Source organism: Nipponia nippon, unplaced genomic scaffold, assembly GCF_047370975.1.
Source record: "Nipponia nippon isolate SJK-2023a ecotype South Korea unplaced genomic scaffold, ASM4737097v1 scaffold_5, whole genome shotgun sequence".
Classification (NCBI taxonomy): Eukaryota; Metazoa; Chordata; class Aves; order Pelecaniformes; family Threskiornithidae; genus Nipponia; species Nipponia nippon.
In genome coordinates, this window is record NW_028262369.1 from 18,001,073 (window position 1) to 18,015,472 (window position 14,400).

Sequence of the window (14,400 nt, forward strand, 5' to 3'; positions counted from 1 at the left end):
TGATCTGGTGGGATTTCAGGCAGCACCAAGTTCCCTGTTCCCGACACGGCATGACCCTTTGTGCCTGATCCCTGAGGTGTGCACTGGACCTGGGGAGGTGATGGCGTGCGGTGCTGAGGGGCTGCCAGCGTGCCGGCTGCTGAGGAGGGGCGGGGGGCTCCGTAACCACAACACTTGGGCAGGAGGGAAGCCCCCCCCCACTGCTCGGGCAGTGCTGCCCGCTCAGGCCTGGGCGGTTTGGGCAGGAGAGCCTGTGTCTGTTGGCTGCGGTGCAGGGGAGGGGGGTTTCTGCTCTGGACTTTCTTGCAAGCAGCTCTCCCCCTGGTTACAGCTGTGCTCCATCATATCCTGTCAGACTTTCCATCTCTGATATCTTTCCTTGGACTGAAGGGAAGATGAGACCCTTCTCCCAGAAGACAGACCCTTTTAGACTTAACGTGGGGAAAGAGACTTAGATCAGCCTGATTGTATTTAATTTGTCAAAGCTGCAATCTGATTACAGGCAGTCGAGGTTGCCCGCAGGTTTGCTGTCCCCTCTTCTGCTCCTTGTTCTGCTCCTGCTCCCCAAGGAGATGCTCCGGCTTCCAGAGCTGGGGTGATGCTGCCAAGCCCGGCAGCCACGCTGCTCCCTGCAGGCATCCCCCTGGTCCCTCGAGGCCACGGCAGCTGAGCCCAGGGGGACCCAAAAGGAGAGCTCGGTGCTGGATCTGGCCACTGTGCTGGTGCTTTCTTGTGCTTGCTCTCCCCTGGTCATGGCTGCTTCGTTGCTATTTCCACTGTCCATGGAAAGCACCGTCCCCGAGCTTCCGCCTCTCCCAAAAGGAAGGTACAAATCAGTGCAATTCTGCTTACCAAGGCGCAAGAGGAAACAAAGCAGCTGTAAACTGTTTAAAACTGAGAGCAAACAACAAATCATCCTATCAGAAAGTAAAACCAATCTCTTGAGTTGATCCTTCAGCCTCCCTTGTCCATTAGAGCTATATTTGCTTTGCATTGATAACTGTGTATCGTTTCTCATGTAATGTCCGTCTCTGCACGTATTCAGTTTTAATTCTGTTTTTAATCACTATTTTCACACTTACTCTTGGCACAGAGGGAAGTTGTCAACTGGGTGCTTTTATAGTTTGAGTACTGAATTTAATCCTTTTTCTCTTCCCCAGTAAGAGATGCTAAAAACCTAGTTCCTATGGATCCTAATGGCTTGTCAGATCCCTACGTGAAGCTTAAACTAATCCCTGACCCCAAAAATGAAAGCAAACAGAAGACCAAAACTATCAAGTGCTCCCTGAATCCTGAGTGGAACGAGACATTTAAATTGTAAGTACAAAAAAAATGTTTAAACTTGTAAAATAATTTTTCTCACCCCTAAGAATTAATGTGATTGTATTTGCTCTGATTTAATTATTCAGACATTAAGCTGATTCAACTGAGAAATAATTCTTTTCAGTCCTGTAAGCGTAGCTCAGAAACGCTCAGACCTCTGCCCTGGCCCCTGATCAAAGCCAAGCATTTCAGGGCAGGAACTCTGCATTCTCCATTTGAAACGGATGCGGTCGGGAAATTAAATATTAGAGAGCTGAAGACCATCCCTTCATTTTGCATCCGTGTTCTTATGGAGCATGGAGGGGCATGGTGGTGTAGCAATAGCTTCCAGAATAAAACCATCCCTTTTTCTTTCCTCCCTTCCAGCCAACTGAAAGAGGCGGACAAAGACAGACGGTTGTCTGTGGAGATTTGGGACTGGGATCTGACCAGCAGGAATGATTTCATGGGCTCCTTGTCCTTTGGGATTTCTGAGCTGCAGAAGTCGGGAGTTGATGGATGGTAAGAGTTGCAATTATTTTAAAAATACTATGGGCAAAAAGCAGTCCTGATCTTTTTGTACCCAGTGGAAGATGTGGCAGCCCATCGTACTTTACTAGCATCCTTCTGTTCAAGGACCACCAGGCATTTTGGCTCCCGTGTAAGGTGCCGCTCCACCTCTCAGACTGGTGAGAATCACTGGTGCTGTGGTGGGCTATGGGGTGTCCCACGCGATGGCCAGAGGCCAGCTTTGCATCACCTCCTCTGTGTCCTCCTGCCCCTTGCAGGGTTGCTCGGAGCTCGAGGGGCTTTTGCCTCCCGTGGGCACGCACAGACACGGGGCTGCTCCGCCTGGTGTTCATGGCCAGGAGGGTTGGTGCTCCCTGCGGGCTCTTGCTACGTAGGCTTCAGGAGGAGATGGCATCACCTGCCAAGCATTTGCTGAGCAAGCATTTTCCAGCATTTTCTGGTTGGATTCCATTAGTTTCTGTACTGGGGAGGCAACGTGGCTTCATCAGGCGTGCAGGAGAGCAAGGCTGTGAGCGGGTGAAAGGCTGAGGGGACACGCTTTGAATTGTGATTTGTGGCGGGGGCAGCCGTTGTGTAGCACGCAGACTAGCAGAACCGGTGCCGAGGGGCACTGTTCAGTAAAAGGAGGAATGCTACCCAAGTGTGTAATTACCTTTACTCCTTACCGCACGGAAGATGAACACATTGGGTCTGTAACACCCGCACTGAATGGGGCTCTTCATTTCCATTTTATCTCCCCCAGCAGGACTCATGCCGCTTTATTTCCCTTTTTTTTCCCCTAGCCACTAATGTATGAGAGCTGTGTTACCTTTCCATGTCAAGTGTAAGAATTGAAAATAGATATCATATGTCTTTTGGAAACCAAAACCTGCATGCTATTAGTTTGCATTCCACGAGTTGAGCAAACACCCCAGACTCTGGCTTTTCTACCGTGGAAGCTGCCCGTGTCTCGCTTAAAGCAGAGAGGAGGAGGAATTAGCAGACGGACTAGCCTGCCCGCACAGCGCCGGGTTGTGCATCTCTTGCACACAGAGGTGGGCTGGAGGGCTGGCACCATGCAGGGCACCCACGGCCTCCCCCGGCCCAGCTGGGGCTTGGGGTGCCTGCTCCGCTGGGCAGGGCAGAGCTGGGGGTGCTCCCTGCCGCCGCCCGCCTCGTCCTGCCGAGCGGGTGCCCGCTGCAGGCAGTGTGTGCCGTCACCCCAGGGAAAACCACCCCATCCAGGGAAAACCACCCCATCGTGGGGCTGCAGGCAGAGCCTGGCTGCGTTATCACGCAGGTGGTGCGTGGCAGGGCTCAGCCCGCGAGCCTCGCGTGTCACAAACCAGACCCCGACTGAGACACGTTTTCTCTTCTGCAAAAAAAGAAGAAAACAATCACTTCCCCCCAGATTTCCAGTCACCTGTAAGGACGCACGTGTGTTGGTTGGGGTTGGTGCGCTGCTGGCTTCTGATGCGGCCCAAAGCCTGATCGTTTTCCCAGCCTTTTAAAAATCATGTATGTGGAGATCTAAGTAATTTTCCTTGTCACAGTATTTGGCTAGAATAAACTCTAGAATGAGCTCTGATGTATATTTCATATCTAAACAACTGCAGTTAATGGAGAAAACAAGCTCAAAGGAAGAGTCTGTCCCTATATTATGCAAATAGCACTTTGTTCGTTCAGTGCAGCCTCTGTAGATAACACCCAGCTGATAACTCTCCTCTGGCTGCCGGGAGGGGCTCGCCGATGGAGCCAAGGCTTTGCCTGCGGCTGTGTGAAACGCCTCAGACCTGAATGACATTTCCATGATTTCTGATAATTGCTGCTTAAACTTTTTTCCTTTTTTTTTTGGTGAACATCTTGGCTTTGTGCTCAGGGTTGTTGGCACCAGCCCGGCACCGGCAGGCTCTGCGTGCTCTCCCCGTGGAGCCTGGCCTGCTTTGGCAGCTAATGGGGAGGGAGCTTGCCCACATGTGTGCCCATGGCCATCATGAGAAAGATGTGCTTTGTCTGTGGGTTTCTGGGTCAGGCTTGTGTTTTGGAAGAGATGTCAGTGCTTTGTGGTGTCCACCGCAGCAGGTGGTGGATGTGCTTCCCAGGCTGTGGTGGCTGAGGTCCCCAGTACAGCGAGGGACCGCAGAAACAACCCTCGACTCGGGTGCGTGTCTGGGAGCTTGCTGAGTGGGACGGTTTGGGGGTGTGAGGTTCGGGGGGGGTGTTCTGACCCTGGGAAGGGTCACCTGGATGCCGGTATGAGGGAGGCAGAGCTGTGCTCAGAGCGGGAGGTGCAGTCCTGCCTGCCTGCGGTCCTGCCTGCCATCCTGACCCGATGTTCTCACTGTGTCCCTTCAGGTTTAAGCTGCTGAGCCAGGAGGAGGGGGAGTATTTCAATGTCCCGGTGCCTCCCGAGGGAGAAGAAGGAAACGAGGAACTGAGGCAGAAATTTGAGGTGAATTGATTTTTCTTGGGAACTCAGGGGTTTTCCTTGCTGCCTGCCTGCCATGCCCTCGGCAAGGGGCTTTCCCTGCCAGCTCTTTCCCCGGCAGCACGGGGAGTGCGGAACAGGGTATGGCCCATCGCTCCTCCCTCTCTTTGCTTTGCACCCACTCCTGGGGACCCGTGCCCTTGGCCGGTCCTTCCCGAAGCTCTCCATGGCACGCCTGGCTCGGGGGCACGACCTTTGAATGGTGTTTCCAGAAGGTAAGTTGTTCAGTTACATTTAACAAAAAAAAGTCACTCTGAAGACTTGAAGCTTTCCAGCAATTGTTTGGCTATGTTAAATAATAAACAAGGACCTTGCTGGATCCATTTGGGAACGGCAAGTCTGTGATGCATCCGCACACGGTTCCTGCCTCGCTGGTGCAGCGCTGGGTCACGTCAGCACGCCAGGCTGGTGCTTCCAGGGCAGGCGAAAGCGGAGAGACCACGGGTGCTTCGAGCAGGGATCTGGTCGCTCCTTGGATCGCTGCAGGTGCACGGCTCCTCCAGCACGAGGCACATGGGGGGCCAGGAGCAACTGCACAGCGGTCCGAGGAATGACGGGGAGCTGGGACAGATGAGCCAAAGGGGGTCATTTTGTAGAGTTTTGCAACAGAACAAGTTAAGGCAAAAGGATTTGGATACACCAGGAGCTGGAAGTGTGGGGTTCGTTTGCATGCAATTTTCTGACGGGATTGACAGGATGGTTTTTAATTGTAGCACACTGAGTGAGCCATCCATGTCACCCTTCTGGAATACTCGCTTCTAATTTAAAAATACCGTGACCTCCCTGCACATGTGTGTGTCTGATTTCGTGTGCGATAGAAGCAGGCAGTGGATTAGCTGGGAAAGGGAACAGTCGTTTCTGGTGGATGAGGAGATGGGAGGTATGAAAATGATTCTTTGGCACTTAAGTCAGGTCGAAAATACAACAGAGAATATTGCACCATGCACAGTTTTGTGTAATGGTTGCTTTGTGCCTTGTGCTCCACTAAGAGCATGCTTGATCCCGTGTCTCTGCTACCTGTGGGTAGGAAGAAGTCTGAAATGCCATCATTTTTAAGAAGTTATTTCTTCTTACTGCGAAGAAAGCAGCATTGCAAACATCCCCCTTTCATTTGCGTTGTTTCAGATCACGTCTGTCTTTCTGTTAGGGTTACATAATTCACAATTTGTGTTTGCCAAAACGAGTCTAGCGTAGCTAAATAAAGAGATACTTCATTTAATGTATTTCCAATACTATATTCCAATTAAAAAGGGATGAAGATCCTGGATGTCCCAGGATGACCTGATGTAACTGTGCTTCTGATGTCAGCATGTGCACGTGTTGTTAGTACAGCAGTTCTACCCTCGTTCTGAGGTGCCATATAATAGGATTTGGTCGTCTGTTTTTTCTGTCATGCTGCTGATTATGAATTAATATAATTAACTAAGATAAATTAAGATATTAATATAATTGGATTTGGAGCTAATCTCAGAAAGAAACCCTTTCTTAGCTGTTAAATGTTGTGGCAGCCTCTATGCCCTGCCTTGTGCACTGAGACCAGGCTGGGTTTTTAAGAGGGTGACGGCTGGGTGAGCTGGCACGTGGTGTCAGCGATCCCTGACGGTGCCTTGCATCGAGGTGTTACTGACAGAAACGCTGCTGGGGCTGCTGGAGGTGTAAGCCTGGAACACTAGGAATACGTACAAGCCAGTGATGTCGTTTTCGATAACCTAAGTAATCCATCCTTCCCGTGCTGTGTAGCACTGCGCTCTCAGCCCGGATAGTGGGGTAAGCTAATGAACCAAGCATGGAGTCTATGCTAATTGAACTACGGGCTAATTGGTATGGCCAAGTGACAGTGAGGGTCAGATGAGTGACAGTACCTTGTCTGAAGCGAGCCTGTAACTTTGAGGGGAGAGCCAGCAGCACCGGCTGGAGTGCTCAAAGGGAGCAGCGGGGTGTGAGGGCTTGCTGTTGCTGCCGGCTCTGGCCCGTGCGGATGGAGGTGCAGAATACTCGCGGGGAAAGTGCTGGCGGTGCCTGTGAAAAGCAAAGGACATAAAAGCGATGGGCTTTCTTGAGTGAATGTGGATATGGGATTTCAGGGCGCCAAAAAGGCTCAGCAGAGCCTTATCACACCTGGGCTTCCCCGAGGAGCCGGCCCAGCTAAGCTACTGTCAGCATTGGAGAGCATCAGGGCTTTGCAGTGGCAGCACCAAGGATCTGCACGGAGGTGAACTGAAGCTGGTGAGATTTCTGTGCCAGTCTCAGAAAGATTTCAGTGGTGCTTGGGTCCAGCTCCCCAAAGAGGCTTCAAGGAGAAACGTCTATTTACTACTCAGTAAGCCATGGAAGATCTTGCTGAATGATTGATCCAGACATCACTGAATTAATAAGTCTTTGCCATTTTTCAGTATAGCTAAAGTCTTCCCAGGACTCTTAAGAATGAATGTGGTACATCTGGAGACTTACATGAAATGAGCCATACGTAAAATAAAATAGTTGCCCTTATGGTTGTCAGCGTGAACTCCATAATTGTAGCACAGGACTGGAGAGTTAGTTCCTTTTTCTCCTTTCTTTTTTTAATCTCATGTTTATCTCATTTATATATAACTTTCCTGAATATCCAAGAAAAAAAGACAGTTCTAACACAACAGTTGGCATACAACCAGTGGTTGTCAGCTCTATAAAGAACTAACTGCCTGCTTTTGTTGCATTTCTTGATGTTCCAGTGGCGTTAAAACGGTATGTATGTTGGAAGTCAGATGATGAGTTGTCTACAGATCAGAAAATACGTTGTCCAGAGGTGTCATTCCACTCTGCCAGACTGCATCTGTACTCTCACCTGGCTGCGTCTTCCCCTATTGCATCCTCCTTTGTGAGCAAGTCAGTGTTACAAGGAAAGAAATCCCTGGCTAGCTGAGCGACGGCTTGTGCTGGCGTCCCGAGGGGCGAGGAGTGCGCCGCAGCCTGGGTGTGATGCAGCAGCCAGGGTGCTGTCACGGCATTTCAGACACTAAGGACTAAAAAGAATCCTCCAATTGATCTACATTAGCGCTGCTTGATCCTGCCCGTTCCTGGGCAGCAAAAATCAATAGGACAAAGTTGAGACGTGAATGACAGGTTTATATTTTGAGTGGACTTAACGCTGCAAAAGCACCCTGCTGAAAGGACTGAGGTGTCAGCCTGGACGACGCAGAAGATGCACGGATGCTCGCAGAGCTGCCGGCTGGAAAAATGCCCCTTTCTGGCAGCCTGCGGTGCCGTTCTTGGCTGAGGTCCTGCTGCTGCGCTTCCTACAGCCTTCTGTCTGCAGCGGGCACGTCCTGGGCTTGACAAGAAAGCGTCCTGAGACAAAAGCACAGCGTGAAGCCTCGCACTACATCCCCTGCCAATTCTGCTCGGTCTTTATCAGCCGCTTGCTGGGACAGCTTGATAGATGTGAACGTCAGCTGCTATTGCATAAATTCAGATGTAGTAAATTAACTATGACAAATGGTGTTGGATAACGAAGGTCAAGTGCTTTTTTAAAAAAATTTTGTGAGCAATATTTGGCACACTTCAGTTGTAAACCTTAAAGAGGTCTCAAGATAGTGTGAGCGTCAGGAGTGTATTAAAAACAGGTTAAAGGACTTTTTTATTCACTTAGAGACAGACATTAGAGACACTTGATAGCAAAAGCAAGACACTTCACTCGGGGATGTCGATCTTTACGTCTTCCTGACTCTTACTTAGGGCTCTTTTCTGGAAGGACCTTTCCCCCTCCTGGCCAAGCTATACGCTGAGCCTGTTTTATCAGGGAAGTCGTGTTGTGTTTATACCCTCATCTTGTCTCCTGTGAACATACCGTGATGCTGTAAATTCAGGTCAAGTGCGAGACTGGCTGTGACTGAAGCAGCCCCTCTTCAGACACAGACTTGGGAGCAGCTGTAGGCAGCAGGAGGGACCTGAAGTCGCTCTCACGTTTGGGTGAAGGCTGCTCGCCCGGGTGTCTGCTGGTGCTGCTGGTAACGCTGTGCCTGAAGCTGGCCAGTTTGCTGGGATGAAGCAAATGAAAATCCTCTTCCTACCCCCCTCTTCATGTTGCTCTTTTCCGCTCTGCTCAGGGCTGAAAGCCTCCCCCTGTTTTGCTCAGTGGTTCACCGAGTCCTGTGGCCAGCCCCAGTGCTGCTGGGCTGCAGGGGTGCGGGAGAATATGGGCTCGTCTGAAACGCAGAGGTATGCTTTTGGGTGTTGTTTAATGGAAGCGTAATATTGCCCTTGAATTTTATTACAGCTTGTTTTCACAGAGGTTAATTTAGTGTCAAATCTGATCTGACAAGATTGTTTTTCAGCTGTGATGCAGTATTTAGGAAGCTTTCACAGAATATGACTATTTTGCCTGGTGATAAGTACACCTTTCTTTTGGAGATAGCTTTGAAATACAATAGGGTGAGGATTGCTGAAGGCAAAGTTACACAACACAGGGCTGGCTTTGTGGAGTCACAGGGGCTGCTCTTGTTTGGTTGCCCGTGTTTGGATCCCTCTTTGGCCAAGTTCAATGAGCAGCTTTCCGTCAGTGCCAGAGCTGCTGTTTGTCACCTGAGCTGATTTGAAGTAAAATGCTCTGGCTGGGCGTCCCCTTCTTTTGGGATGTTGTGAAAACCTAAACATTACAATCGGGAAAACCCCTTGTACTTCGGCAGAGGTGATGTTATTTCCTTTTCAGTGTCTGCACTTTTTCCCATTGGAAAGCAGGTGTGCCCTGTGTGTGGCTCCGCTCGCGGCAGGAGCAGGTACCGGTGGCTGTTGAATGATTTCAGCCTCCTCCCTGGGGCAGAGCTGCCTTAGCAATGATGATGTTTGCAAATCCTGGAGACCATTCCTTTAGTTTTCAGTGGGGGAGTTTTTCAGATGTTTGTAGGTGCTGCAGGTGACCTTGAATGGAGAATTTTACAGCACGGGGAACCTTGCAAGAACCAATTAGCAGCAGCAGCAAAGGCTTGGAGATTACTTGTGAGGCTCCTATCTGGAGGAGCTGTGAGTAGCAGCCAAATTGAAGTGCTGGAATCGGGTTAATGGAATTTCATGCTAGACTGAGCTCAGTGCAAGCCTTACACTGTCGCATATTTCTAAAAATTAAAACCGAATAAATTGTGAGATAGCTTTTACAAACTGTGGTTCAGCAAATTAGATAGCCCCTGGACCAATGAGGAGGTGCCGAGCCACTGATGAGATTTTGTGTTTAAAAATGTGGGGGTTTTGTGAGGTTCCTTAATAAGTAATTGTGATTGCAGCAGCTTGCGCGATTGCTCGGGGATGCAGGAGGAGTGCTTTCTATTCTAGTTTGTTCAAAATGGATTTGTAGCTACCTACGTTCAGCCTGAACTGGCACGGGAGTGCAATTCTCTTCGATACCAGATAGTAACGGAGGTGGAGCTGGATAAAAAGTCCTGTGTTTTACCTTAATGTATTTATATTCACCTGTCCTTTGCTGGTGAGGTGAGAGACAGAAGTCAGCTTTGAGAAGAGAAAGCTTATTTAAGCCTCTGTTCTATACTTCGGATGCCCTGCAGCATGTTACGGGGTAGCTCCCTGGGCGCACAGGCTGCCGTGTCCCGCTGGCTGTGGGGTGAGGGGTAAAGGGGTAGTGGGCAGATGCGGTTCCCGGTTGCTCCAACAGAGGTTAACTGGGAACCAGCTGAACAGTGCAATGTGTTGGGGCTGATAACTTCCCCAGTGCCCTTCTTGGTGCTGTCCCTGTGATGCTTACAGAAGAGGTTCCCGTAGCTCAGGTAGGGTTTGACCTGGAAAAGAGCTCATTAACATGGGATTTCAGGAGCACTGGCTGGTTTTGTAATGACCTTTCTCCACGCTGTTTTCAGTAATTTTTTCTCTTTTCTCTCTGTCCCATGTCTGTCTTTGCAGAGAGCTAAGATTGGAACAGGGTCCAAGGCTGCGGATGAGAAGACAACAAATGCCATTTCTAAATTTGACAACAACGGGAGCAGAGATCGGATGAAACTTTCGGATTTCAATTTCCTGATGGTGCTGGGAAAAGGAAGCTTTGGGAAGGTGTGGTACAACATAGGCCTTTGCACTTTCTGTATTTATCACACGTGTTTCTAGCATTTCTGGGCTGTGTCTGTGTGGCTACTCCAGTGTGATCTGTCCTTGCTCTGCCTGGGAGCACTGGTGTCACGGTAATGGGAGCCCAGTTTGTTGGCTTCCATCCGGACTGTGGGACTGCTGTGTTACAGTGATGAAGACCTGAGGTGTCTCATCACAAAAATCAGACACATTTTTTGGGAAGCAGGGTGTGTACTGTGTCTTTAAAGCTCTTTTTTTATTTGGCCATTTTTTCTCTAATAATTACAAATATACATGAACATTTTAATTAACTTTCCAGGCCGGTTATGAGTGGTAACAGAATTTCATTCTTCTAGTAATTATGTGACTTGAAGCCTTGATTTTTCTTGGGGTTTTGCCAACTTTGTCATGATTTCCATTAGAAATTCCAGTCCTTGGATGGCTGCTCAGGCTTCGCAGCCTGGAGCGGGCAGGGAGATGGGCTGCTGTTGCTGTGCACCAGCATGGTGTTTGCCGGTGTGATGGATGCCCTGATGCTGCTCTGATTAGTGAATTGCCTTAATTGCAGGGAATATTGCTCTGCCTTTGGGCACATCTCTTGGGCGGGCAGCGGAGGCAAGGAGAGAATGCCAGGGGAGTGATGCTCACCCATTGCCTGCTGAGCACAAGGGGTGAACCCACCTTTCACAGCTGGCACCCATTCCCTCCCCCAGCCTTTTGTCCCTGGTGTTTGAGCTCTGGGAGGTCCCAGCCTCTCTAGATGGGTGTTTGTTCCTGTTCTGGAGGTGGAGAGCTTAGAGATCCATTGAAGCATCTGTGACAGGAGGAGAACGGGGAGTTCCTGGTGGTCCCCAGCATCCAGAGCATCAGCCTGCGCTTCCCCTGCCAGCAATGCCGCCGGGGAGGAGGCTGCCGTTACTCTGTGTTTTACACCTTTGCTGCGGGTTGGCGATGCAGGGGAGCAGGAAAGCCCCATGTGTTGTGCTCATGCTGCTCTCACTCAGTAATGCGTACACATCCCCGTTTCTGTGTCACTTTTGCCCTCTTTTCTCTCCCTCCCACCGCCTAATCCTTTTTAAAGTCTGTGCTTGGCATCTGGAAACTCTGTAGTTGTGTTCGTTTCCCCCCCCCTTTAATTTGAGAAACATTAGCAAACTCTTCAGTCGGCATCATGGCTTATATAAGGGAATGTGTGACAGAAACTGTTCCCTGGAACAGAATGTTATAAATATGCTAATTAGTGCTTATTAAAACAGCACGTTGATTTCTACAGTTAGATGCAGCCTCACCCTCATGTGTGCCTGCGCCTCACCGGGGAGCGCTCCCCTGCGGCTCCCCTCCTGCCTCCCTGGCATCCCGCTGCCTGTCCCCCCGGCACGGGGACACCGAGGCAGCACGGCAGAGGGTGCCCAGCTGCAGGGCCTTGCTGCAGGAGACGCTTTGCTACCTGCTCGGTTTGCACTTACACAGAGGTGCCAGATGTTTCGGAAGGAGCCAGGCAGAGGTGCACGGGTCTGTGCCATGCCGGCACTCGGTTGGCAAGGAGAGGAGCCCAGCTCTCTGGTCTCCGCTTCCAGTGGCTTCCCTGCCCTTGGTGTGCAAAGCAGCGGGTCCTGTCCGTGGCAGCAGTGTCCTTCTCCAGGGCTGGCACTGCCTGCTCCCGTGCTTGGCTGTGTGCTGCCAGCCTCCCTCCTCCCAGTCCCTGCTGCTGAGCAGGCTGTGAGAGCTCTGAGTATAATCACACTGTTTTAGTGAGTCTTTGTCTCAGGCATAAGCTTGTTAACCCTTTGGCATCAGTAGCTGGGATGTACTGCTTAGTGTTTTTATCTCTCCACCGCTGTGGCTGTCCAGGGTGAGGAGTACCTATGTGTTGGCCTTGGTGGAGTTTAATAAACTTGCTTTCTCTACATTCAGAATCAGAATATCTCCGGTTATTATGCTGGAGCATTCCCAAACAAATACTCTATATTACAGGAATAAATCAAGTTAAATATCAGCTTTTTCTGCACAAAAAAAAAAAAAAAAAAAGAATGCAGTCTACTTTCCAGAGAGTGAGCTGGCAGATGGAGGTCCCCACAGAGCCAGGCATCAAGGTTTAGGGGATGGAAAACAGCTCTGGTTTGGAAAATAGCTCAGGGACAAGGGCTCGGGTGTGCGTGGTCCCAGCTTGGCGTGTTCAGCCCCAGGACGCAGGGTGACCCTCTGTGCTCCCTGGTGGTCTCGGGTCTTCTTGGGCTGTGCCCCGCTGCTGCCTGCCGCGGGGTCCGTCAGAGCCCCCGGGAGCTGCAACTGGTGGCGGTCCTCCACTGGGCTGGCAAGGGGAAGGAGGGTGTTCCTGACTGGAGAAGGCAGCACTTGGCACAGCCCGCCCTGGGCTTGCTTTGCTGTAATATAAATAGAGGAAAGTTAAATTATGTGGCTTGCTCGTATTTTTGTAGCTAATCAATGTCATGCTATCAAGCTGTCAATCTTTTCTGGGGGTTTTATGGTGTTTTTCTGAGTGGGGCTGATTCTATTGCCTCTGCAGTTATGGATTAGAGTGCAATGAGAGACAATTTTTGCGTCCTGTGATAATCTTCAAGCTGTAAAATGCTTTCCTCTCCTCTCTTGGTATGAAACGTGGCAGAAGAGCTGGCAGTTGGCGCACTCGGGCAGGGACTCGGTCTCTGACTTGCGGAGTTGTGCTCTGGCCCCTGGGCATGTGGTGAGGTTTGGGTGCACGCTCCCTCCTTTACCCACGTGCATCTTGTGCACAGGTCTGTTCAGGGCATTATCAAACACAAACCCCTGCGCTGGGTGCATTCGCTTGTTTGAATCTTTTTGTATTTACAGTGCAGTGGGTCCCAATCTTTTTCTTTACTCGCTGTGCCATTATCAGCCGTTGCTGAAGCCTGCTCATCAGTGGCTGTCATCCTGAGATCTTAGCTGTATCCGTGCTGCAGTCACCATAGGAACTGCGATGCCAGCATGCTGGAGCCAGCTTTGAGACAGCCCTTGGCACACCAAGAGCACTGAGCTCGGAGCAGACTCCTCTGCACAGCTGGACGGGCTGCGGCTCCGTGCTGCAAGCTGTCACGCTGGCACCGCACCGCCCAGCTGCCACGGGCAGGGTCGGAGCGAGAAGGCGTCGGAGATGGTCGCATAAGCCCCACAGGCTGTGAGCAGCCCTGTCTCCTGCTCAGAGAACAAGGCCGAGTCTGCTAATGCTTGTGCAGACTTTGTGCCTGTCACTCAGGGCGCAGAAGGTATTTTCTCGATTGGCCATAGACCAGAGCCTGCAGTCTCTTCTGCATATGCAAACGCACAGTGATTACAGCATCCCGAACAGCATTAGTCTCAATGTGCGCTTCTGGAGCTGCTCGCTCTGCCAGCCCAGATGTGAGAGAGAAACATAGTAACGTGTGGCTTTCAGCATCCCTCTGCACTCACCCAGACACACGCTCTCACACTTGGCCTCTTTGCTGTGGGTGTAGCGCAGCTGATTTTTAGGCAGCTGCAAAGTCCTTTTGCCTTTCACGTTTCAGTAAAGCAGGGCTGGTTGGCTCAGCTGTGGTTCAGGATTGCCACGTCGTTGGGAAGCTACCGCATGAAACATTTACAGTCCATGTAAGCCCTGGAGCAGTTTTTGCATTTAGTGTGGTACACCGGCCAACCTCTGCCTCTCGCTGTGCTGCAGAGACCAAGCGCGTTGGTGGTAGCCGTGTCCCCGGTCGGGTGGGAATCGCGCACTGACATCTCAGTGGCACCCACTGTGCTCGCTGGGGTTTTCTGCTGTGCAGGACAAGCTCCGATCGCCCCGGCAGAGTTCAGCTCCCCTACGGTGTTATTTACTACAGCCAAACCCTGTTTGCCAGCAGCTGATTTTACCTTTACATTTGATCTGTGTGTACCCCCAGGGAAGTCTCCTGGTGGGTTTATCCCCAAACACATGCCGTTACTAACAACAACACGCTCTTCCCAAAAGTCTCCAAGGAAAATGTCTGGAGAAGCACCAGGATGCTTTCCGAGCCCTGCCTGGCACTGCAGTCTCTGCTTCTGAAGAGGGCTGCTGC

At 50.8% G+C, this 14,400-nt stretch overlaps 1 protein-coding gene across 2 annotated transcripts in view; it reads left to right on the top strand.

Moving 5' to 3' along the window:
• Positions 1–14,400, top strand: part of PRKCB (protein kinase C beta) — a 135,692-nt gene that overhangs the window by 83,458 nt on the left and 37,834 nt on the right. For both annotated transcript variants that reach the window (XM_087731190.1, XM_087731189.1), the window contains exons 6-9: positions 1,161–1,317; positions 1,690–1,824; positions 4,168–4,264; positions 10,187–10,333. In XM_087731190.1, coding sequence (XP_087587316.1) covers positions 1,161–1,317; positions 1,690–1,824; positions 4,168–4,264; positions 10,187–10,333 — 536 coding nt within the window. The remainder of the gene's footprint in view (positions 1–1,160; positions 1,318–1,689; positions 1,825–4,167; positions 4,265–10,186; positions 10,334–14,400) is intronic.